We start from the raw sequence: 26,928 nt of genomic DNA, 5'->3' as shown, positions 1-26,928 counted from the left end.
ATTTAATCTGTTAGAGCTGCATAGCACAGAATATTGTTTTCCTCTGGGCCAATGCTACCTTCAAAGTGCCAAAGTTACCCCAACTAACTGTACTAAATAGAAGTGGCACATTTTGTCTTTTTAATCCCTTCAATTTCCTCAGTTCAAAATATAGCCTTTCAATTTTTTTTTTACAGGATTTAAAAAGAAATAGCTTCCTATTTTGTAGATTCATCTGCTGCAAGAAAATGATGTCAGTTGTGGTCATATTTGGTAATTATAGTATTGTTAAAAGGATTAAGACTCAAGAAAAAAAATAATTAAAAAAGATCAACATATTTTTAATTTCCTTTGTTGACAGGAAAAGTCCATGTACAAAACACACAACCTTGAAATAAAATCTCATGCAATGAAAAATATGAATGATTTTCATTATACAAATTTACCCAACTTCATTTCTCCCAACATCACAAAATAAGTTATTCCAGACAATATTTGGGATAACTTCAACATGAAGTTTACTCTTTAATTTATACACACTGATTGCTTTAACAATCACTTTTATCATTGGCTGCCTGTCCAATAATTTTCAGGCACAAAAATACAAGCAAGTCTCAACAAATAAATTACAATGCATTTTCTGTTAATGCTAATAATGCTGTTATGGTAAGACAGCAGACTTGTCATTCATAATTGCTGCAAGAAGTTGTTTGTCCTTTAGAGCAGCAGCAACTTCTTCCTCATCCCACTGTAAGCAAACCTGGAAGGTGAAAAACAAAATATTAAGTTGAGATTGAACTTTAGCAGATAATACAAATGCTGCAAAAAATTAAGTGCTGAGGAGGGAAAAGGAAGAAGGGGGCAATGAAGGGGAGGAAAAGGGGAGAAAGGGGGACAGAGCGGTAACTATTGAAACATTTAAATACATGACGAGTCTTGCTTGCCTAAGAGGAAATAAAATTATTTTCCCAGAGATAAATTTGTTATACCACCACTTTCTATCTGCCATTTGAAATTCACTGCTGGATCACTGAGTGTCACTGGTGTACACACACACACACACACACACACACACACACACACACACACACACACACACACACACACACCACTTGTAAATAAATGTGTAACAAGCATTTGTCTTTTCACAGTAGATATCACTACCGTAAATCTGTGAAATTGTGAGTCTTGGATGTAAGCTTGTTGGCACTGGATGACATGCAATTACTTTAATTCCTATCTTCTTCTCCTGATATGTTTCTGCTTAGTCAAGTCGTTCACAAAGCCTCTTCCAATCTTCTGTTCACTCCCACAGTCAATCGTATAGCATTTGTTCCCACTATAGTCTTCTCCAATTAAAATTACACTTCTCTTGGTCTCTCCAGCTTGTTCATGGTCTTCCAACTGGTCTTCTTCCAGATTCTGTCCATTCCAGAGCTATATCCCTATCTATTTCATCCTATTCATCTCCTAATCTTATCTCATTACTTCTCATTGTTACCAATCAGTCAACATCTCCTGATTTGTTTCACACTATAGTGCTGCCATGAATTTTCTGGCTGTGATTACTCACATTCATAAAAAATGTAAGAACACAGCATTAATTACACTGACATTTCTGAAATGTTTTATATTCGTTAATATATATATATATATATATTATGTGATTCTCGAGCACTACAGTATTAAAATATTAACTTTATAATATAAACTGAACTAGTTTTGTTGATGAAATAAATCCATAAACATACATCAGATTCTGAGGATGTTATGATATAGCTTTCTCAATAGATTTTCATCCACATACATGTTGTGGAACCGGTAATGGGCATACGTCACTTAAGCATCTGGAAGGTACACCACTAGAATAACCATATTTCACACAACACGTGGAATTTGTGCAGTGGTTTCTTCATCAAAATGCTAATGGTGCTGCCTTCCATAAATGTGGCTTAGTTCATGTGTGCCACTTATTTTAACACTCTGAACAGTCACATTTGGTAGAGTGACCACCAACATGCGGTTGCTGGAAGATCTACCAAAATAAGTTTCCCATAAACATTTGAGCTGGAATGATTGCTAATCTTCTAGAACCTGTATACCTGCAAACGTACTTAACTGGAGCAACTTAGCGTCAGTTACTTCATGGAAAACTTCACATGGTATTCCAGCATACTTCAACACTGACAAATTTCTGGGCACCCTCTGCCCCTCCCCCCACCTACCTCCAATATCCCAATAATCACTACAGCAACAGAAGAGTAAAGACAACTGTTCTAGGTAATTTTATACTTTGATATTGTCTTTATGTGTCATCTGTATGCATGAACACCTGATGAGCAAAACATGCTTTAAATATGTTGAATGTGTTAAATTAAGCATAAAATAATTGGCTACTAGCAGAAAAATACAAATAAAGTGTATTATACTTGTGAATTATGCTATTAAATTCTACAGATTAATTACTGTTATTTTACAATCTGAAGAATTAACTTCATAATGTGTGAACAAATTTTAGCGCCCCCTCATCAAACATTTGAAGGAATTGCAGAAATACTTACAACTGCAGGTCACAAATTACAAAACATTTTTCACACAGGAAAATAAAGTTGAACATAAAAAGGTTTCTTTTAACTATATACTGATGCCTGTCATCCCAGAGTAACATTTCTGTGTTCTAAACTTGGAAGTTATATTACACACACACACACACACACACACACACACACACACACACACACACACACACAGAGAGAGAGAGAGAGAGAGAGAGAGAGAGAGAGAGAGAGAGAGAGAGAGAGAGAGAGAGAGACTGACGTGAAGACTTTGGAACACCTGTGAAGTTAGTATAAAGCAAAAGACTGAAAAAATAATAGCATATAAAATTTCCAACAGAGAAAAAGTAGAAACAAGATTGTTAGTCTGTACCCAGCAAAACTCTTAAGACATACTAAAGGTGTTCAAGTTACCTTTGTGAGCCGCGCTTCTTTACGAGCACCTTGTAACCGGATAATACCACGTATTTCAACCATTTGACACAAACTCCTGAACTCAGCCTGATCCACAGCTAAAATATTTCTTCTACTACAAACACGACGGTACACTTCGTGTAGCTGCAAATGAAATTTCATGTTGAAAATATGATTTACAAAAAGGAAAAAACTTTATGTCATGCAAATTCCAGATCTCAAGAAGCATAACAGAATGCTGTGGGACTAATGCTGCTATTCAGGCATTTAATTTTATTAAGATCTTACCATACAATTCAACAAACACAGGAGCAACTCACAACATATTAAAAGAAATTAAAGTTGGCTTACACAAGAACAGAAAACACATGATATGATCAATATTAATATATTAATTAAAATGAAACTTTGTGAATAACCTGTATGCTATTTATGCTATTTATGGATCTTTATTGTCTCATTCAGGTACTCTGGTGGTAACCATTATCAAGAAACAACATAAACAGAATCTATTCAAGAAGGAAAAATTTCAGTTCAAGTGCTCATCATGAAACAGTTAACTTAAGAAATTCCTGTAATACCACTATCTGACAATTGAAATGGAGCACTAATTGTTCAGCATAACTTGTGGGCCCACTTCATTTTATGGATTCCAATAACTAAAGTGTAAGAATCATCTTGAGGCACAATAAAACAGGACAGCTGCCAGAAGCAATTAGTAATGTAAGTGAGGCCTTCTGCATTTTAAAATGTTGTTTAGCGCATGCCAGCAGCACAAAGTAGTCTGGACTGTATAATATCAAGGGAAATGAAGTTTAGCTATTGTCTGTTTACTTTCTAAAGAGCCACGGGCAATGACTCAACAGCCACTGTTTCGATATTACCTCTAAAAACTGTGTCTTTGGAACAGTACTCACTTGAAGCTTCCTGGCAAATTAAAACTGTGTGCCGGACTGAGACCACAAGTCAGGACCTTTGCCTTTTGCAGGCAAGTGCTCTACCATCTGAGCTACCCAAGCATGACTCCCAACCCGTCCTCACAGCAGAAATTCTGCCAGTACCTCGTCTCCTAACTTCCAAACTCTTCTAGTCTCCTACCTTCTTCACAGATGAGCTTCTGCTAAGCTACCCATCTTGCTTGGGTAGCTCAGATGGTAGAGCACTTGCCTGTGAAAGTCAAAGGTCCCAAGTTTAAGTCTCGGTCTAGCACACAGTTTAAATCTGCCTGAAAGTTTCATATCAGTGCACACACCACTGCAGAGTGAAACTCTCATTCCGGAATATTCACTTGTTTCTGATCGTTACCAACAACCATAGTTCTGACATTCTAGTCATATTGTTTCCAGCTTAATTTCACTGTGATGTGACTTGTGATTTGCAATACAATTTACTGCTTCAAAAACAAGTGAGTCTGAGGATGCTGCTTCAATGATGGTGGCACCTTGCAACTCCTTCCAGTCCTCTTCATGGAAAGAACAGCAATTTGCAGCTACACTCACACAATGATGATGAATGTTGTTAAATATGCGACAAGGAAAAATAACAGATGAATTTGCTACATCCACTTGCTCAATCAAGAAAGCAATCTGCTAACGAGACTCTTCAAGTTCACAAATACTTATCAGAATCTCCAAAGAAGAAATTAGTTTCAGTAATTCTTTTATTCAACAGTCCTAGTCCATGAAAATTATTTTAATATGTGCATTTGATTATTGCCTGCATAACTGCAAGGAGAGGGAGGGTGTCATCATATTCAGCTCCGGAGTATACGCAAGTGGTCGAGCAGTCAGGACTGATCAAGTGGGTGTCCAGGGCTGATATTCAATGATAGAAAAGGAACTCAGATAAAATGTATATATACACGGGGAATGTCTAAGGTAGGAAGTTACCAAGTGTAGATTAGTCTCTGACGTTGAATGACTGGAGAGACAAGTGGAAGAGGAGGCAGTTCATGTTAAGAACTGTTTGTGGCCAGTCATTGAGTGTAGAGCCAGACACACTGTCTCCCAAGAAAGATGTCTGTTCTACTCTAGATCTGCATCACATGAGAGAAACAACAGTGTTCTGCTCTACAGACTCTCCCCCCCCCCCCCTTCCGAGTCTACACACTACCTGTCTCCCACACATGCTACTATTTAAACTGATGGCATGAATTCGCTAGCAACTTCATCAGAGAGCACCTTTAACCAGACAGAACTGCTTCACTTCTGAAAGGCAGGCGCTTTAGATCATGTAGGCACACCCAAAGTTACTCTGGGAGAAAACTTATAGTAAAGACTTGACTCACGACTGAGCTATTTTTTTTTTTAAGCAATTCCCTAAATATTCCTTGAGTAACTGCTGGCTTGTACATGCCAAATCACTTTATATAGAAGTACAGCTACATACTGATGTGATATACTTTTGCCTGATGTGATGTACAATGCTGTCTAAGTTTCTAGAGTAAATTGTTCCTTTCCTTAGGAGAGTTGCTGGTTAAGTCCAGTGTGAAATCTATAACTTCAGAAAGGGTGTGATACTATACACCATGTGTGAGTTAAGTTGTCCAAAAGCTTGTACCAAGTAGCAGGAATCCTTCATATTCAGTGATTGTCATGGGCAATAAGACGTATCACAACAGGCAGCTAGACAAGATACCAATAAGAAGCAACATGGAAGTGGTAACGATGGAATGGCTGCAGAAGAGCAAGATTAACTGCAATGTCATTGACTAAGTGTCTTTAAGTCTAGGCTATTAAGTCGTCCACCTGCTGCCATACAAATGTAACCTCAATGCAACTGAATTCACCTGGGCAAATATCCAGTGAAACCTTACAGAAGCTTGCAAACACCTGCCCCCACAGTGTCACTGGAGAGGGTACTGCAATAAGGTGGCACAATTAGTACTGAATGAACAATAGCACCATGGAAGTTGCCATCGATGAAAATTATTAATGTGGACACGACAAGTGGTAATGAATCTGAACACTCCTGAAAGGACAAGTGTTACTGACAGTGTGAGTGGAAAGGACAGGCTTGAGCTAATCTACTGTAACGTTTAGGGGTCAAATATACATATTTTCAGAAAAATCAGGGTCAAATATACATATTTTCAGAAAAATCAAAAATGTGTTTTGTAAATTTTAACTACTTGCCCCAACTAGATTTGATTTCAATTTCTATTTGGCCACTGTGTTTGTAGTTGTTTTATAAGGTAATGGTATTTTAAAACCATATTAGCAACCAGTGATAAATATGCAAGCAGATGACACTTCCAGATGTAAAGAGAATCAGACAAAAATGTTACCATTGACATTGTTCAAGAGAGTGAAACAAAAAGTGTTAGGTGAAAACAAACGTATATTTTTAGTACTTGCAAATTGGTTTTGAGTACCTTCATTTGTGCAGTATCTGCTACCTACTTTATAGCGAAGAGTATATTCAGTGAGCATATCAAATTTAGTAGCAATATTATGAAAAGGATAGTTGCCACTCAACTTGTAGTGGAGATAAGTCACAGACACAACACAAAGACTGTCGAAAAGTAAGCCTTCAGCCAACAAGGCCTTTGTCAAAAATAAATAACACAGGCACGCACGTGCGAGACCAGAGTCTGGCAGCTGGAGCCAAACACAGCATGGCGAGTAGCAACTATCCGTGTCATAATATAGTTAAATTAAATTCAAATGCATGTAACATTTCTGTTACCTCTAACCCTGTATGTTAAAATGTCTGCTGCTGTTTACAATAAAGCACACTGTTGTCTGCAAACTACGAAAGGATGGTAACGCTGAAAGAGTTTTCTGTAAATGGGCCATTTGCCTTACATCGAAATAGCAACTGCTGACAAGTCACTGCGCCATAGCTCTTTAGAAAGTTAGCAGACATACACATACACGCAAAGGAACATCAAACAAAATGTTGACAGCACCAAATTGTTAACAGCTGATCACAGAGACTAGAACTTCTTAAGTCTAAACAACAATGCTGAACTGATAATTTGGAAGATAGTGTTTCAGAGCAGAAAGGTAAAAGAAAATACATGAAAGTGGATCAGTATAAAAGTCTCCAACCTGAGTGCTGTGTCCTGGTAAGGATTTATGAGAGAGATTAATACACAGCATGTAAGCACTTTTCAAGTTTCTATGGATAAAACCTACAAACATAATGAGAAATATATGACGATATGTTCACTGGGTAGTGGGGTGACTATAAAGGGAATACCACAATTATATATGTTGCCCCGTGAAGACACTAAGTGAAAAATTTATTTTCTAGCCTTACATTCTGCTTTTTGTTCAAAACTGGTTGACCTAAAACTTGGAAAATAAATTCATTTATGGATGAGCTGGATAGGACAATGACTGTCAGTAAGATTATTATATTTCACCAATTGCTGTCCACTGCATATGTGGAGCCACAAGTGGCAAGGCTGGATGGAAGAGACTTTTTGACATCAAATGGGTGACAGCTGTCAAAGTGGAAATACTGATCCCTGCAGAAGTCCTGGTACCTTGCAAAGGCCTCAAATCTCCAAAATTCCACATAGCGTTGCTTACAATAGTTCAAAAGTCCAACGAAACTTTATCCTTTCTGCTTCCATCCAACCATGCCCCAGTTATCTTATAGGAATTCTTCACTTCAAACCTGGCCTTGCCTTCCATTCTAAACCCTTTCCCCAGTGTGTCCATCACTCCTATTGCACACACAGCTATCCATAACCTCAAAATCAATCCAGACCTTATCCTTCCTACAGACAACGGCTCCACCACAGTGGTCATGAATTACAGTAACAAGTTGGCTGCAGATCTCCAACTTTCGTACACTTTTGCATACAAATTATTATGATCAGGATCGCAAGCAAGTCCACGTGAATCAATTTCCCTCCTCATACCTCCCAGTCCTACCTTTTACCTACTCCTCAAATTCCGTAAACCCAGCTCCAAATACCTCCCCTCTGGTCATCCCATTGTGGCTGGGTACAAAGCTCCTGATGAACAACCTCTGCCTTCATTGCCCAACATCTCCAAACCATTGTCTGTAACATCCCACATACATTCAAGACACTGCTCACTTCCTCTGCCTAGATCCTGCCCCATTACCACCAGATGTCTGGTTTCAACATCATTTCACACCAACATCCCCATACCCATTGTCCCACAGTGATGGAATACTATCTTTCACAATGTTGTCCTTAGTTAACCACATCCTGATCCATAATTATTTCACTTTCACAGGGCAAATATATAAAGGAATCTGTTGTGCTGCCATGATTACTTGCATGGCACCATCCTATGCCAATTTTTTTTATGTGGAACCTGGAAGAATCCTTCCCATTCAGTCAATACCTAAAGCCCCTAGCAGGATTCAGGTTAATTAATAGTTTCATATCAAGTGCACCAACCACTAACAGTACCTCCTCTGACAGTTGTCACCTATTCCACGTCAAAAACAAATTTGAAATTTCCATGTAAGGTATTTCCTCACGATGTGTTACATTTGTCATTAGTGTAGTAAATCTAGGGAGGGGAGCTGAAGTGAACTTGTGTCTTTTTGAAACTGAGACACTATTAGCAGAAAAGCACTCAATAATAATTTAAAGGATATTATTTAACATTTCTTCCACTGCTGTATGTCATCTCTATTTACTTGCTCAATGCATAAGTCACATAAAACATAACTGGTATACTTATATATCCATTTACAATAATCAGTTAACTAAACCATAGTCAATTCTACAGATCTTTCAGTATTTGGATATTCATGGTTGCATGGCAATGAAGTATGCGGGTTGTGTATCACAAACAAGCTGCCCAATTAGCATTCTTCAGTACTTCATTACTAAAAATTACTATTACTCTGTACAAATCTGAATTAATATATTTTGCATGTCTTCTCATCACTGGGTTTAAAATTGTCTGGATTTATTACAGTGCTAGTATCATCTGCAAACAAAAGGTGGAAGGTCATTTATATATACGAGAAACATTGGTGCTTCTAAGATTGAGCCTTGTGGAACCTGGAAGTTCTCCCCAGCCAGAAGAGAAGTCCCCTACTTAAATTGGTTGAATTATCCAGTACAACTTTCTGCATTCTTTTGATTAGGTATGACACTGGTTGGCCGTACCACCAATTCCATAAAACAGAACATCAGTTCATCTAGGAGGCTATTGTGACTCTCAAATTCCTTAGATAGGTCACAGAAAATACCAATAGACACTATTTTATTATTTAATTCTTGTAAAATTTAGTGTGCAAATATGTAAATGGCATTCTCAGTCGAGGAACTCTTCTAAAATCCACACTGATTACTTGGAATTGTTGCTCAGGAGGGTTACTATTCTAGAGTACACCATCTTCTCAAACACTTTGAAAAAAAGTGAACAAGGTTGACATCTCTATCACCAATAACACATCCCACCTCTGATTGTAGAAACAGGCACTGCACTTAAGATTTCATTTCAGTCAACAGCAGACTGCTCTATTTCATGTCATACAGCTCACAGCAGTGCTGAGCCAGGGCTGGTCATTGTGCTGCAGGACCTCTACGGAGCTCACCTGTAGGTGCAGTTGCTACTCTTATTCCATCAATGTCACCCCCAAAAGCAGTACTCTCTCTCTCTCTCTCTCTCTCTCTCTCTCTCTCTCTCTCTCTAGTCAGGCTGTTTCCTGCACCAACTATGATCACCCAACCCACAAACAAAATCCTTCCACAAATTTTGTATGTCCTCCATCATCTAGATAAGACCAGCAATCTGCTTTACAATACTGTTGACACAATACCGTGTCCCTAATGTTTCCTGTACCATCTGGTCTACTCCCTTGCTTTGACTACCACATAGCAGCACAATTCTTCTTCCCTATCTCTTGATATCATTTGGCACTAAGTTTCTTTGCTGGAAGTCTTCTGCACCCTAATGTCATCTGCAGCTATATGATGCTCTTCCCCTCCTAATACAGGCAACATGTTGAACTTATTGGATATTGGAAGCTCAAGTATATAGCTGTTGCCCATTACTGGTTACCTTTATCCAGTTCTTACCCCCCCCCCCCCCCCCCCTCAAATTTGACAAAATCTAATTCAGCATGAAGGCACGAATCTTTACTTTCTGTTCAGCAATTCTCTTGTCTTTTTGCAGAGCTCACATTTCCATGCATGAGGCTCATTGAGTTCCCATTTAATTCCCCACTATAACTGCCCCGATGGAACTCCAACCGACAATCTTCACACATTACTCCTTGTCTGACTACCTCATGGCAATATCAACACTTATGATACCTTGTAACGAGAGAATTAACACTTACCTATGTGCTGCAAAATCAGGTCTACAATTTAGCATTTTAGGTGTACAATATAATTAAAAAAATTTTGGGCTTAAAGCAAGAACTTGGCGCTTAACTGCATTGTGTGTTAAGTTGGTAACAGCAAATGTTATTTTTTAATCACCATGTAACAAAAGTACCACTTGTCACTTGACAATGTTTACTACTAGCAAAATACTGCTTGCTTTGTATGACAATTTTACTTGATTAATTAAATACAAAACCTCAGATCACAAAATATTTGTCAAGATGAAGGTGATATAAAGGAATGCACTTGGATCACTTTTCCCTACAAAAATTTTTCAGTAGTGATAAAGAAATATCTACTGAATACTACCAGTGCTGTATAAGTGCACAATACCTTGTTTAACTTAGAATTACTGTGGGTATATAAATAATAAATGCTTACCTTTGCTAAAGAAATGTCCTTTTTTGGTCCACTTTTCAACAATAGTAACAATGTGCAAACAAGAACCTTTTGTTGTATAGGAAATGCACTTTCTTCATTAAGGGTTTGTGATGTCCCATAAATGTTATTCAAAACATCCATAACTAGTTTAGTATCAACACCTCCAGTGCTTTTACGTGGTGATCTTGGATTGGCTGAATTTGATTCTGTTGGAAGACATCTTAGTTTAGAACATGAAAATTATTTGAATTTTCAAATGTGAGGTGTGTTTTCAGTACTACATACCATTTTGTGCAATTGGCTGTAATGGCAATGGGTCTGCCTGAAGTCTAGATTCTGCAATTTCAATTACTCGCCGTCCAATGTCTAAAGCACGTCTTGCATCTCCTGACACTGATGCAACTTTTGCAGCTAGAAGATGCACTACAGCAGGACTGAATATCTGGTTTACATTGAACTGGAAGAAGAGAAATGTGGACATTAGAAGACAAAAATAAATATGCCTGGCTCACAGTAGAGGATTTCAAACTGTAATTAAAAAGAAATACAATGACACTTACATGACCACAAAATAATGTTTGCTTCAAAGCTTCGAGAGATTACATAAAAAATTCCTTTAAAAAATTACATATCTGTTAATAAGCAATCAGCACAAATGTTGAGTTTAATCTGTATCATAAGCATTTCATTTCCTTACTCGGAAGTACCTAGCATAGTAGTAGTAGTAATGATACAATAACTCATCAAGTAACTGCACTCCTGCTATTTGATGTGAGAAAAAGCTGTTTAAAACCATAAATTGACAACAGTGAGATTTTTGGGGAAAATTTAATCATATAGTGGAAAAATAGGCTAATGGTAAACAGAGGTGGTGTATTTGTCATAGCAGACAAACAAATCCACCAAGACAATAACTGAAACTGTATGCGTAACTGTCTGGGCAAAACTCAATACAATGGGTGTGCATAAAAATTTAATTTGATCCTTCTGTCTACCACCAGACTCGTCTCCATATGCAACAAAAACTTTAGAGGAAATCCAAGTTCACTAGCACGTACCTTCCCCACTCCAACCAATGTCATTACAGGAGACTCACAATCCAGCCTTCAATTGGGATAACAACAGTTTTGTAAGTGGTGGATGTGTCAAGATGTCCCATGAAACAATACTAAAGCAATCCCTGATAACTACCTTTAATAGATTGTTCAGAATCCCACTCCTGATTCAAATACTTTGGATCCAATAGCAACAGACGTGACCTCTTCCCCAATATCCATGCAGAACTGTGTCAGTAACCATGAGGCAGCTGCAGCAACAATGATTACTGAAGTACAAAGGGCACTTATAACAAGTAGAAGCACCTAGATAAAGAGGGAGTAGTGTTGTATCTCAATAAGGAATTCTTTAAACATTCAGCTCTCATGTAGAAGATATGGTAGTTTTGTCATGTGGGTGCTTCATATTCCTATTTTCAACAAGAAAATCTCAAAAACACAGGTGTCCACAATTATATTAGTGTCTCTTGCTCTTGTTCATTTCTTTTTCCTATCTCTTTGTTTTGCCACCCCCATTTGCACTGTACATCCTCATTTCTACTCTACACATTTCTCCTTTATGTTTACACACCTGGAGGACATCATAGAAACTTTCGTACAACCACAAGGACTCCTTGAAAATCATGTTAAATTCTTCTGATTTTATATAGACTAAAATTCCTGAAATTTTCCAATAAATTAACACATTTGCTCTATGAGCACAATTACACTCATTCTGTTCGAGATACCTTATTACACATAAGCATGTAATATATTCTACGACTCGACAACAAACAGATGCCAAGGATACTGGATTGTAGTTTTGTGCAACACTTTTGCCATTCCTCTTGCTGACTAATGTGACCTGTGGTTTCTTCCAACTACTCAGCATGATTTTTTTGGTCAAATGATCTACAGTAAATTTTAACTAATATGATACATCCACTTTATATCAAATAATTAAATCACTTCTTGCTGAATCAGCTGTTATTAAACAAATTTATTAATAAATATATGGGAAACATTGACACCCAACCTTTTAATGATCGTACTGCATGATTAGTCTTAATTTACTTGGGGCTCAGTTGCGCACATCAATGACATAAGCCCTTGATGAGGGGAGTCAACCCAATAAAGAGCTTACTCTCAGTCAAATAATCACTTCTTTTGTTTTTATCCTACTAACTTAACTAAATTTGTGTAGTATTAAAATCTTACCTCTGATAACCTTGAAGATAGTATAGTTACAATCTGCTGTTTTGTATATGGTGGGAAATGAACAAGCTTTGGCTTCAATTCCACACGAGCTTGTAACCTAGGAAGTACTCGGTCAGTTAAATCAAGTGCATTTGCAATACCTATTAAAACAAGTTTTGAATCAGGTTTTGATGGCCATTCAAACAATGTATACAGAACGGACTGATTTCGACTATCCAACTGGTCTATTTCATCCAAAATAAATAATCTGCAATAGAAAAACATATGTTAAATCAACACACATCCAAAAAATAAGAGGTTATTTTCTCATTACATCTTACTCACATCATTTTCCTGCTGCTGCAGAGCAACTTTTCAATGATCTTTACATATTCCTTAACAGTTTTTGTTGAGGTCTTCAGATTCAGCTCAGAACATATTCGTGAATATATTGTTTGTGAAGTTTTTAATGCCGTGCAGTTTATGTAAACTGTTCTGTAACCTTCATTAATCTACAAAAAAGGAAGGAATTTTAGGAAAACTAACAGAGCAGTTAAACATGTTATCATCATTAACTCAAATCACGTGATAAGAGCAGTACTATTAATTTAAAAATGCACACTGCTTTTAGGCCCACCTCTTTCAGTCCCATTATCTTTTTCAGGCAAGCTGACTTTCCTGTACCTGGAGGACCAGACACATAAACAGTTCCTGGCTTTCTCTGAAGTAAGTGGTCCTGCAGATAATTTTGGAAGAATTCCAGCTGCTCTTCCCTTCCAGGTAATCCATTGCAGGACGTGCAATGGAGAGCCTTTCTTGCTTGATGAAAGGCAGGATCTGAAAAGGGGAAAATGAATGAATATAAGTAGATTTGTACCTTTTAGTATGCCAGGTGATGATAAACTAATACAAATTACTACATTTCTTCAAAATTTGAGTCTAACATTATGCAAAGAAGGTCAAATAAACTTTAGTGATGTGACACACAGGTACTGTGGGGATGAAGCCCTAGAAACAAAACTACAGAAAATACAAGAATACTGGGAATGCAAAAATTGCAATAATTTAAAATAATGCAATTATTTTACCTCACGCAAGTGCACCACCACCACAAAGCATCTTACACTTACACATAGCTTTTAATGAGACCATGATTAAAGAGGCAAGTTTAACTCACTGGTAATATACTAAAGTTAGACTCACTGAGAGGTGGGTTGGGGAAAAGGATCATCTTGTGGGTTATACACACAGTGAAGCAAAACACCTAATTTCAAGTTCAAATAAAAAACAGATGGATCAGGATAAAGAAACTATATTAAATTGAATGGTATCTATACAGTGGAAATTTTCATTTTTTTAAACAATGTTTCAGTCGAATATTATCCTCCACATCAATGTATTGTCAAATGCACTTCGGAAGTTCTGCATAACTAATGACTAATTCTTTAGCAGTAAGACTAGTTTCTTCCTGTATTGCAGTTTTTAGGGAGGTGGAGACCTCAGCTGATGTTCTGAACAGCTCAGCCATCAGATGCCATAACACAAAAGGCTCACAGGGTGTAAGGTCTGGCGATCACGCTGGTCAGGTGATGTTACATGAAGAAATTAAGCATCTAGGAAACTTCTGTTTCAGCACTTTGAGAGAAATCTGAATTGCGTAAGCAGTGGCTCCATCTTGCTAAAACCAGATCTGGTAAATCTGCAGCTGATTGATACTTAGTGAAAAAATAATGTGTTAATCAAGCATGTATGATTGAAGAGTTTACTGCCTCACTTGCTCTTCAAAAAAGCAAATACAAATCATCCCAAATCTTCCAACCACACATGACATAGTAGTAATAAGGTCATTATGTGGTGTTTTTCAAGAAGTTCAAAACTGTTCTGTCCACTCCAGTACAGGTAAAATCTCAAGTCCTGTTGAAAAATTTGTTGCACCTTCTAATCAACTGAAGAGGTGTAACATGTTCTGGGCAGATCTCTTTACTGACAGCTGAAATAAACACCTTACAGTGTTAATGTTGTTTGGGGTATGGATGTTATGTGGCCTTCCTTCTCTTCCACAGGGGGAATGTGGAAGCATCTCCAGAAAGCATGCTGGGCAGCAAGCAACAGAAAATAACAGTTTGCCAGGATTGATTCCACAGCATAAGCACAATCTTCATCCCTCCACAGCTGCAATTCGTCAAGATTACAGTAAGCACTAGCTTAATGTCAATTCGATGTCTTAGTCAGTCCTCATTTTGATATAATTATGTCAACCTTTCATTATAGCAAAGTGCGTGAACAAAACTTCTCACTCACTCATAGATATCATTTATGTTAATATTATTTTGATTCACCTGTTTTTTATATTTTTATTTGAACTCTGAATTAGTGAGGATGTTTTGAAACACACTTTAGTATTCATGTCTTCAATGGAATGGAAGAAAAAGACCATACATGTACCACATCAACAGCAGTAACTCTTCTGAAAAATGGTTATGATCTATGACTGAATGACAATTCGAGAAGTTTTTGAGCAAAAATTTGTTCCAAAATTTTGGAATTTTGAACTCTGCAACACATTAAAAACCCCACCCTAAAAGCATTAGGGTGAAGGAAGGACATACACCAAAATTTAGATCAAATGATAAAACCCACCCTTACAAATAAAACGAAAAATCAGCTGATGAAGCATTGTCAGATAAAATTAGCGGCAACAAGTCCGGTAACCCAAGATTTTGTCACAGGGCAGTCAAAGTGAGACAGTGCACCAGAATATGGGCCACTGTCAACTGGATGTCGTATCAACACTGAGGCAGGTCTTCACAGCACACGAGATAGCCGTGAGTCACCCAAACATGGCCAATTCGGAGCCAGGAGGTAGACGTGGGTCACCCAAGTGTGGCCAATGTGGCGCCGGAAGAGAACCAAAGAGTCACTGCGAGAGGCCAGCGTTGAGGACTGGCACGCATTCGTAGTCTCCTTAATGGCACACAGTTTATTACGCGTACTGAGACTATGCTATTCCATGTTTGGGAAGCTAAAACACCTAGCGAAGTAAAAACGAATGCAGGTCAGTTATTGGAATGCCCATCTCCATAAGCACTTTCCGCATAGTCTGTTTGGCCAGCCTGTCAGCAAGTTCGTTGCCTGGGATTCCAACATATCTTGGGGTCCACACTAACACCACTGAACAACCGGACCGTTTCAGGGCATAGACGGACCCCTGGATGGGCACTACCAAAGGATGACAAGAGTAGCATTTGTCGATAGCTTGCAGGTAGCTCAAGGAGTCAGTACTTAGAAGAAACTACTACTCAGGGCATGAACGGATGTGCTCAAGAGCACAAGATATAGCCACCAGTTCTGCAGTGAAAATACTGCAGTCATCGAGCAAGGAATGCTGTTCAATAAGTCCGGCATGGATATATGCAAAGCCGTCATGACCATAAACCATCGAGCCATCGGTGTAAACCACTTCATGGCCTTAGTACATGTCAAGAATCGAGATGAAGTGACTGCAAAAAAGCCGTGGGGTGAACAGAGTCCTTTGTGCTATGCGAAAGGTCCAGGCGAACCCGCGGTCTAGGTGTACACCATGGAGGTGTACACAATTGGACCTCGAGTATACATGGTAAAGGCAAGGACTCCGGACAGAAGGGATTGCATGTGAATTGCAATTGTAAGCCCAAACCTGGGCCACCGATGTGAAAGATGAACCAAACAAGACGGCAATTCGGATGAGCAGAACGAACTTGTAAAACGTAACTGGCGAACAGTTGTGCACGCCTGACCTGCAATGGAGGGACTCTGCCTCCGCAAGGACAAGCTTCCATCTCTAGTCGAACGCCACAATGGTACACTGGGTCGAGTAAACGCAATGCTGAGGGTGCCGCCGAACCATAAACCGGACTCCCATAGTCAAGGCGGAATTAAACAAGAGCTCTGTATACCTGCAGCAGCACAAAGTGATCAGCATCCCAGTTGGTGTTGCTCAGGCAGTGGAGGGCATTGAGGTGCTGCCAGCAGTTCTTATTAAGCCGACGAATGTGAGGAAGCCAAGTCAATCGGGCATCAAAAACCAGTCCTAAGAATCGATATATCTCCACTACAGTTAGTGGATCGTCATGAAGGTAAAGTTCTGTTTCTGGATGAATGGTACGATGCTGATACAAGCGCATAACACACGACTTTTTTCGGCCGAAAACTGGAAGCCGTGGGCGAGAGCCCATGACTGCACCTTGTGGATGGCTTCCTGTAGGCGCTGCTCAGCAACACCAGTACTGGCGGAGCAGTACGAAATGTAGAAGTCGTCTGCATACAGAGAGGACAAGATGGACGGCCCTACAACTGCTGCTAGACTGCTATGGCCACTAAAAATAGTGATACACTCAATACAGAGTGCTGCGGGACCCCTTCTTGTGGATATAAGGGGAGGGGGGGACTAGGAAATTCTGGATAAAAATCTGGATTGGACCTTGGATACCCCAAGATGTATAATGTGCCAAGGACATGATGTCACCAGGTGGTGTCATACACTTTGCATAGAGAAAAAAAGATGGCAACAAGGTGTTAGCGTCTGAAAAAGGCTGTTCGTATGGCAGACTAGAGGGACACAAGATTATCACTGGTAGAGCGACCCTGGCACAAGCTGCCCTGACATGGAGCCAGTAGGCCACATGACTCCAGGATCCAACCCAACAGCCGACACACAATACGTTCCAGCAGCTTACAAAGAACGTGGGTGAGGCTCATGGGCCGATAGCTATCCACATCAAGCGGGTTTTTACCAGGTTTGAGCACCAAAACGATGGTGTTCTCTCGCCATTGCAAGGGAAAGATGCCATTGCACCAGATCCAGTTAAAGATGAGGAGATGGCACTTGTCAGGCGAGAGATGTTTAATCATCTGACTGAATCCGATCTGCCCCAGTAGCTGTGTCGGGGCAATGTGCAAGTGCACTGAGGAGCTCCCACTTCGTAAATGGGGCGTTATAGGATTCACTGTGGAATGTAGTGAACGAACTTTCCTTTCCATCCGCTGTTTGAGGGTGCGAAGGGCTGGGGGGGGTAGTTCTCCGATGCAGAGGTTCGAGCATAGTGCTTAGCAAAGTACTCAGAAATCACGTTTACATCGGTACATAGTATGCCACTGATGGTAATGCCAGGGACACCTGTTGGGGTCTGGAACCCAAAAAGATGTCTGATCTTCGTCCACAATTCGGAAGGTGATATACAGCACCTTGTTGTCAACATGTACCTCTCCCAACACTCCTGTTTCTGTCGTTTTATAAGCTTGCATACATAGGCATGGAGCCGTTTCAAGGCTATAAAATGCTCTATGGAACAGTGCCACTTATGTCGCTGGAGAGCTTGCCAACACTCTGTAATTGACTCAGCGACTTCAGGCAACCAACAATGGACTGTTTTTCGCTGGGGGCACCCTAAAGAGAGAGGGATCGCATTTATGCAGCAGAAACGATTGCGGTAGTCACCTCCTCAACCATCACATCGATGTTACCATGAGAGAGAGAGAGAGTCAACGGTGACATTAGAGGTGAAAGTTTCCCAGTCCGCCTTGTTTAAGCCCATCTAGGCAGGTGTCTGAGGGCATGACACTGGAGCAGTGACAGGAAGATTGGGAAGTGGTCACTACCACACAGGTCGTCAAATGCTCTCCAGCAGATAGATGAAAGAAATCCTGGGCTGCAAATTGATTAATCAATGGCTAAGTAACTACCTCGAGCCACAATGAAATGTGTGGCAGCCCCAGTACTTAAAAGAGACAGAGGTCGAACTGAGACGGTAAAGTTTTGACATCTCTGCATCGGCCAGTAAGCACGGTGTCACCCGACAAGGGCTTATGGACATTAAGAAGCCCCAAAACTAGGAAAGGTTTAGGGAGTTGATCAATAAGTGCAGCTAATACATTCTGGGGTACTGCACTATCTGGAGGAAGACATTCATTGCACACTTATTTCCTGAGCCGTCCATATTCTGACAGGCACAGCTTGAAGAGGGGTTTGAAGGGGCACAGTTTCACGACAGATTGAGTTTAGGAAATAAGTGCAAACTCCACCTGACGCTCAATTATAGTTATGGTTCCTGTAATATCCCTTATAGCCTTGGAGGGCAAAAGTCCTCATTGCCAGGAACCAGGTTTCCTGGAAGGCAATACAGAAAGCAGGTGTAAATTTTAACAGTTGCCGTAGCTCAGCCAGGCAGTGGAAAAAACCGCCGCAATTCCACTGGCGGGTGACGTAATTGTGAGACTGGGAAGGCATGGAATATTCAATGAGGCAGTTTACACCTCAGAGTTACCTGCTGCCACCAGCTTTTTGCCTGAGCAGTCTACATCCATTGTAGCTAAGGGTTCGGTCAGATCCAGGTCCTCAACAGACGCCAGAATCTCCACCCCATCCTAAGATACAGAGCTTGTAGGTAGCGGAGCTGTGGGTGCCACTGGAAGTTCCTTGTTCTTATGGGTCTTCTTTTTCAATTTCCCACGCTTTTCCTTGGGTTTCCTGGCTGGGAGGAGTTCACTGAATCAGTCTCTGGGACAAGGGACGAATATGAAGCCCTACGACCAGCTGATTTTTGGCTCTTCAGCTGCTGGCGGGCGTCATCTTTCCCATTAGCAGAAGCCTGGGAAGGGAGTGACCAAAGTGACCCCCTACTGGCGAGAGGAGTTGACAAATTCATGGAGGTACAACTATACTCATAGCGGCGGCATATGCGGAGGTCATAGCCTCAGTATGTAGGCACTCAAATTTCCTCTTAGTCTCAGTGTAGGTCAGTCGGTCCAGAGTATTATATTCCATGATTTTCCCCTTTTTGTAAAATCCTGCAGTCTGGTGAGCAAGGTGAATGATGCTCTCCACAGTTGACACAGGTGGGAGGCGGGGCACACTGAGTATTGGGATGCGATGAATGTCCACATCTCGACAGGTGGGGCTGGAAGTACAGCGGGAAGACATATGGCCGAACTTCCCGCACTTAAAGCACCTTATCGGGGGAGGGATATATGGCTTGACATCACAGCGTTAGACCATCGCCTTGACCTTCTTGGGCAATGTATCACCCTCAATGGCCAAGATGAAGAGCCCGTGGCAACCTGGTTATCCCTCAGACACCTACATATGAAATGAGCAACTCGCCAGTCTAAATTGGCGCGTAGCTCGTCAGACTGCATAAGAAGGTCCCTGTGGAATATATTACCCTGGATTGTTTTTAAGCTCTTATGAGGCATGATGGTAACAGAAACTTCTCTCAACTTGCCACAAACAAGTAAGGCGCTGACTGGGCAGTGGATGCTGTTTTTATCAAAAGTGATCCAGAGCGCTTTTTGGACAATCTCTCCACCTCCCCAAATGCTCCACAAAAAACTGAGGCTTCATGGACATTGAAGATTCCCATCAACTCTCGCACATACGAGGTACAGGGACGAATAAGCTTCACTGCCGTCCTTGGCCTGGCGTTCCTCCCATGGTGTGGCCAGGAAGGCAAACGACTTGGGGACATGTTTCTTAGCTCTTAGATTTTGCCCACTTAGAGACTGATGGCGGCAGATCACCAGCAAGAGATTATGTACTATGCTTTGTGGCGTGTCATCTGCCTTGATGCCACTCACTCCGACCAGGGGGCCTCCCCACGGGCGCCACCCAGCTGCAGCAAAGGCCACCTGGCAGGATGCCCGTTGCCGAGTGTCCCGATGCCCCAGGGTGACAGGTATCTTCTCCTTTGCATATGTGGAGAGGTAACGGCACATCCATCAGCAGAATGATCCCTGTGTTGTCAGGGGGCCACAACCAACAGAGTACATGGTGGCCCCACAACGGACTGGCTATCGTGTTGAATATGATTGGTGGAAAACGTATCCAGGAAGGTGTCCTCAGCAAAGAGATGGAGAATGGGCATGTCTGCAACGTGATGACAAGAAAGTGCGCTAAAGATCTCGATGCATGATGAGCACGATGCACCATGTAAGGCACCCTTCTCCAATTAGCCCACTCTTTGGGAAAAAAATTTGAAAAATGAAGGCCAAACCATACAGGGGACCATCACATTAAGGCTGAAACATGTGAGACTCCCTTTAGTCGCCTCTTACACGACAAACAGGAATACCTCGGGCCTATACTAACAACCGGATCCGCAAGGGGGTGGGGGTGTAGAATGATTACAATCACTTTAAATTTTTGGAGTTTCATGTCCATGAGAGGAAGTGACATTTGTTCCAACAATGTCCACAGCAAGTAGGTTTCCCTGTATAGTCCGATTTAAACTAGTTGTGATGCTATAGCAAACATTGTCTGCAGGCAGCCATCTTGATGGCAATACAAAATCACTAAAGCCTCTTACAAGACCCACATAAAATATCTTTTAAACAGGTATGATATATGTCTTTACAGTTTTTCTAAGCATTTCATAAATACATGGCACTTCAGTTTTATCAAGAGCAGGTTTTTCGCAAGAAAAAAATTTTCAACACTGCACGCAGCATAAAATACAAATGATTCAACTAAGTAAACATTTTTCTTGGGAGCTTATATGTATAGGATATGAAATTTATTAACATTAACTTTTTTGTAAAGCCATAAAGAGTGAAAAATCCCCCACAAAAATCAAATTCGAAGTTTGAGTTAGCACCAAATCCTTAAATTTAAGGTCATTTCATTGTGGTTAGGCATATACTGCCATAAGTTTAATGTAATATCAACTGACGTTATCCGTATTTGATTTCAGAGGGGTTACACTGCACACAGTCTGCATACTTAAAACTCACAGGCCCTTTCTCAAACCCTAATTACAAGGGCTTTTGTCCTGTACTGAAAATCTAAGATAAAATAAACTATGATCGATCATAATCCTCAAACAGATCCTTTGAATGTCTTTCCATTGCCTCAAAAACATTTCCAAACTTTGCCAATTTTTTGCTCACTCAAATGAGTGACCTAGCCTTAAAGAAGAGAGTAATATTTCCAAAGACAGGGGTGAATATTACTAAATTATCAGTTTCATAAGTAATGGGCGTAAAATTGTGACTTTTTTTATTTTTTATTTTTAGAAGGGTTGTAAAACTGGTGGAAGAGGACCTTTAAGAAAATCAGTTTGGTGGGTCTCAGAAAAAACTAGACCCCAGGGCTTATTTTAAAAAATATAATGAAGAAATTCAAAATTACATTTATAGCATTTGTGTTTAATGTTCTCATGCCACACATATAGTTTGCTGCATGTTTTATTTACCACATTCCCATTTCTCCCAATCAAAGATCCTTTATTAGCCTGAGCTGACCTGCTGTATTGTCAGGAGGGCGTAAGATAATGTTGACATTTAAGTTTTTTCATAATGCCGACTATGACTGGAAGGGAAATAGAAAATACCAAGCGGAATGACAGTAATCACTATCCAGAAGATAATCACACTCCTGTTACTTTCACATTAACACCACAAACACCTTCCTCTGCCCTGCTGCTGCATTTCAACAAAATCAAAATGCAAACCATTCAAAACCAAACAAACAAGAAGAGAACACAATGTTTATTGTTCTGCCATACAGCATTAGCTCAGCTGATAATGACAAGTAAGGTATAGAACTACAATATAAAGTAAGCTACTAACAAGAGTGCTATATTCCATGCAAATAGTTTCCCACATTCAGTTCTCCTGTGTTGTGTGATGGGGAACGCATCCAATTACACAGCACAAGGGAATGGTTATTATGGAATGTATGACCCTTTTATTCTTTTGACATTGAACTTTTGGTCCCATGGCAACAGTGGGTGAGGATATTATCAGATAAGCAATTTTACTCTTTACACCAGATGACGGAATTTTAAGTGTTCCAAAACTGAATGTTACACGGTTTCTTCATTTTACAAAATGAACTTCTACAGTTGAATATGATCCATAGCAAGCACTCTGTGTTAGTAGCTTATTTTAGATTGTGGTTCTACTCCTTACTTGTCTGTCAGCTGAGACAATGGGGTGAGGATGACCTCAGATGATCAAATGATTTTACTTTATACACCAGATGACAGTTTTTTGTGTTTGAAACCAACCCCTTACACAATAAAAGATTGTCGATTAATCCAGCTGTTGCGTGGTTACAGCCACAGGGCTACCTAAACCAAGGGTGGGCATGCGGTAGTCCACGATTGGTTCCAATCCAGCCTGTGGAAGATATTCCGGGTGAACACGCAATGAATGTGCCCTATAAGGCGCTAGGGATGCCATTCATATTGGTGTGTTAACCCACAAACATTTACATTCTGATTTTATTTACTAGGAGCATTGCTGCGTCAAATACCAAGTTCACTCAAGAGCTTAAGTATGTGAATCAGGTCAGCTTGTCACCAAAGGCCGTCTACGTCTTATCTAAACAGCACACTTATCATCAAGGGTTCATGGTAGTTAGATAGTGCTATTCACCAAGTGACCATCTAATTCAGCTTGCCCTCTTATCATTTGATATCCTGCAGAAGAACAGATGAAAGGAAACATGCAGATTTCATATTGTTAGATTTCTGAAAAGTGACATGCCCCCCACTGCAGACTTAATGAATGTACGAACACACCAAAAAGGTTCCCAGGCATGTGAGTGACTCAAAGATTAATTAACAGAAACTAGTGTCTCATCCACAACATCGAGTGTTCCTCAACCAAAGTTATCGTCATGAGAGCACAGGAAAGTGCGATAGGGCTACGTATTCACTATATACATAAATAATCAGATGTACAGAGAAAGCAGCAATCCTGCAGCTCTTTGAGGATTCAAGATGACTTAGACAATTTCTAATTTGTGTGATGCAAAGGGCAACTAGCTCCAAATGTAGAAAAATGTAAGTTATGCATTAGCAGTGTTGCACTTGACAAATCACATCAACTAAATATCTAGGCGCAATGCTGCGAAGCGATATTAAATGAAACAATCATGTAAGGATTGTGAATTATCAGCTTTGGTTTCCTTAGGGAATTTTAGGAAAGCATGTCCCATCAGTAAAAGAGACCACATCTAGAACACTAGAGCAGCCTGTTCTGGTGTAATGGTCACTTTTGGAATCCCCATCAGGTCAAATTAAACTAAAACATCAAATCAATTCAGAGGCCAGGCTGCTAGACTTGTTACCAGTGTGTTCAACCAACAAACAAGTATTATGGAGATGCTTCAGGAACTCAAATGGGAATCCGTGGAGGGAAGATTTTCTTTTCGATAAACGCTATTGAGAAAATTTAGACCCCTGCATTTGAAGTTGACTGCAGGGCATTCTACTGCTGACAACATGTATTTCGTGTAAAGATCATGAAGATAACATCTAACATAAAGCAAGACATTGGAAAAAGCTAGCAAATTTAAAGAAAATTAAAAACACGTTTTCACTAATCACTAATGAAGACTAGCAGCCAAGTACTGAAAGGTAAACCGAAAATTTTTGGATGTACAAGCATTTTTCTTTGAAAAATACCATTGTGATCAGGTAAATATTAGGCTACTAGCAGCAAATAATAGCTACACGATGAAACTGACGCAGCAATCATACAAATTTACACTGAGATGTGTGTGAAAAGAAAAGAACAGGAGTTATATTTTATCGTTTCTATGTCGACTTGCTCTCGTGACTGTGTACCTTGAGTCGTTACACAATCCTGAAGGTGGTTCTTCATGGTGTGTACGGGACACAATGAAAAGTATATTAACATACCTGAATCGAACAATTTTTTCGGGGTTAAGTGTTTCTCGTCTTGTGAATCACTTCTGGCTTTTGGACTAGTTAAGTTCAGTTTCATCAGTAGTTGGGATGGAGTAGTAGATGGGATTGTTGCTGATACACATTTCTCTCTCTTTGGAGGACTCCCGCCATCGCCATCAATTTGACTATCTGAAAAATTCACATGTTAAGGCTAACGTCTTTCATACACATAAATAACTATTCTATTTCAAAAAAAAAAAAAAATAAAAAATAAAAAAAAATACCAGCTGATTTCACTTCATTACTAGTACAGCGTTTCCTTGCCGCAATACGATTCTCTGTATCTTGCTGCGGATCTTCACTAGCAATTCCTGTCTTTGAGTTACTGTTATCATCTCCACATACATTCGTTCGTGATGCACCAGTATTTTCTTTGCACGAACCGTAGAAATCTTTCACAACCAAGGTTCTCTGGGGATTCTTTCTCACCTTAAATCTCAGATTCGTCTGTACCATTGCCATTTTTGTGGAACTTCGTTTTCTAGTTCAGTTCGTAAGCAGACAAACTGATAAGCGTATAACAGACACCGGAATTATGCCGTTGATTTAGTAGCACACACTTTCACAGCCACATTGAAAGCAACACTAGATTTGGCGCGAAAAACGCGCGGTAACGCTTGAATCGATAGCCGAAACAACGATCGGTATCGATAGAACGGAAGAAACATTTGGAAATGTTTTTTCAAATTTGTATTTATTATTAATATTATTATTATTATTATTGGCCCTTGAATGCTCCAATTTAGCTATTATAGCGTATTGTTATTAGTGCATAAGTAAATAATATTGTTCTTTACTCATTACGTCACATTTCCCAATGAGACTTTCTTATTTCTGCCTAGATTGGGTTGTATTTTGCAGAACACATGTAGATACGTGTAGAATAAATAGCAGCATCAAACAATCTCTAAACATCCAAAACTCTGATCGGTAGCAAAATTTTGCTTATTATTATTACTGTATACCGTTCCTTGCGTTATTCTGGATAGTTGGAGCTCCCAAGACGTAACTGGTTCAGATCGACAGCTTCGTAGATACATACATTAAACCTTATTCCACAGATTATGAATGCGACATTGCGCAATGATGCGGAACGTCTCATTTAACATAAGTTTTCGTTACACAGATTAATTGATTGATTTTTTTACTGTTACTACTTCATATCTAAAAATTTATTTGTTGAGCAGATGGAGTTGTCATTCAGAAATACTTTTAATTTGCTTTTAAATGTTGGTTGACTATCTGTCAGACTTTTAATTCTATTTGGCAAAAGACCAAAGATTTTTGTGGTAGCACAATTCACACCTTTCTGTGCCGAAGTAATATTTAATCCAGAATAGTGAATATCATCATTTCTTCTAGTGTTGTAGCTATGCACTTTGTAGCTATTTTTTAATTGCGATGGGTTATTAATGACAAATTTCATAAGTGAATATATGTATTACGAAGGTATTGTGAATATCCAGATTTCCTTGAATAAATGTCTGCAAGGTAATATTGGGTGGGCTCCAGCTATTCTTCTGATTACACACTTTTGTGAAATGAATATTTTCTCCCTTAATGTCGAATTACCCCAAAATACGATGCCATATGAAAGCAATGAATGAAAATAGGCATAGTAGACTAATTTCCTGAAAATTTTATGACCAAAATTTGCAATAACCCTAATAGCATAAGTAGATGAACCGAACCGTTTCAGCAGATCATCGATGTGTTTCTTCCAATTCAATTTCTCATCAGTGCACACACCTAGAAAATTTGAGTATTCTGCCTTAGCAACAGACTTCCGTTCATAGTCTATATTTATCAATGGTGTTATGCCATTTACTGTACAGAATTGTATAAAATGCGTTTTCCCAAAATTTAGTGAGAGTCCATTTGCAGAGAACCATTTAATAATTTTGTGCACGAGATATTTGCAATTTCCTCAGCTGATTCTTCCTTGTTGGGTGTGAACACTGTACTTGAATCATCAGCAAAAAGAACTAGCTTTGCATCTTCATGAATATAGAGTGGCAAGTCGTTAATTTTTATTAAGAACAATAAAGGACCCAAATCTCAACCCTGTGGGACTCCATTCTTGATACTTCTCCAGTTAGGGGACTCTGCTTGTTTTTACTGATTGTCTGTACTGTGTTGGTGATATTGCAGCCCTGGTTCTGATTATGCAGTTTCATGTTCCAGGTGCAATCTAATTAAAAAAGTCATCATCCTCCTAGATTAAAAAAAAGACTATTGGACCACATTTATGTGGATATGGATGACTAAGTATAACATCCACCCTTTTCTGTTCGTTGTGTAATGCAGTA

At 39.6% G+C, this 26,928-nt stretch overlaps 1 protein-coding gene across 1 annotated transcript; it reads right to left on the bottom strand.

The window, feature by feature from the left end:
• Positions 1 to 301: 301 nt before the first annotated feature.
• On the bottom strand, positions 302 to 25,667 carry LOC126268148 (cell division control protein 6 homolog). Its single transcript, XM_049973684.1, has 9 exons — positions 24,844 to 25,667; positions 24,572 to 24,748; positions 13,528 to 13,727; positions 13,236 to 13,402; positions 12,912 to 13,158; positions 10,945 to 11,116; positions 10,660 to 10,865; positions 2,949 to 3,092; positions 302 to 739 (listed from the first exon to the last, which is right to left on the bottom strand). The coding sequence occupies exons 1-9, from the start codon at positions 25,079 to 25,081 to the stop codon at positions 641 to 643; spliced, it is 1,650 nt and encodes a 549-aa protein (XP_049829641.1). The 5' UTR covers positions 25,082 to 25,667; the 3' UTR covers positions 302 to 640.
• Between the last annotated feature and the right edge of the window lie 1,261 nt (positions 25,668 to 26,928).

This window comes from Schistocerca gregaria, chromosome 4, assembly GCF_023897955.1.
Source record: "Schistocerca gregaria isolate iqSchGreg1 chromosome 4, iqSchGreg1.2, whole genome shotgun sequence".
In the NCBI taxonomy this organism is placed as follows: domain Eukaryota; kingdom Metazoa; phylum Arthropoda; class Insecta; order Orthoptera; family Acrididae; genus Schistocerca; species Schistocerca gregaria.
This window is presented reverse-complemented; position numbering and strand designations above follow the sequence as displayed.

Bases quoted from the DNA above. Each gene is read 5' to 3' on its own strand.
- LOC126268148 (XM_049973684.1), bottom strand. From the start codon at position 25,081: ATGGCAATGGTACAGACGAATCTGAGATTTAAGGTGAGAAAGAATCCC. The intron at 24,749-24,843 runs GTATTTTTTTTT...TGAATTTTTCAG, and splicing joins TAATGAAGTGAAATCAGCTG to ATAGTCAAATTGATGGCGAT. The intron at 13,159-13,235 runs GTGAGTAAGATG...TTTCTATTGCAG, and splicing joins TGCAGCAGCAGGAAAATGAT to ATTATTTATTTTGGATGAAA.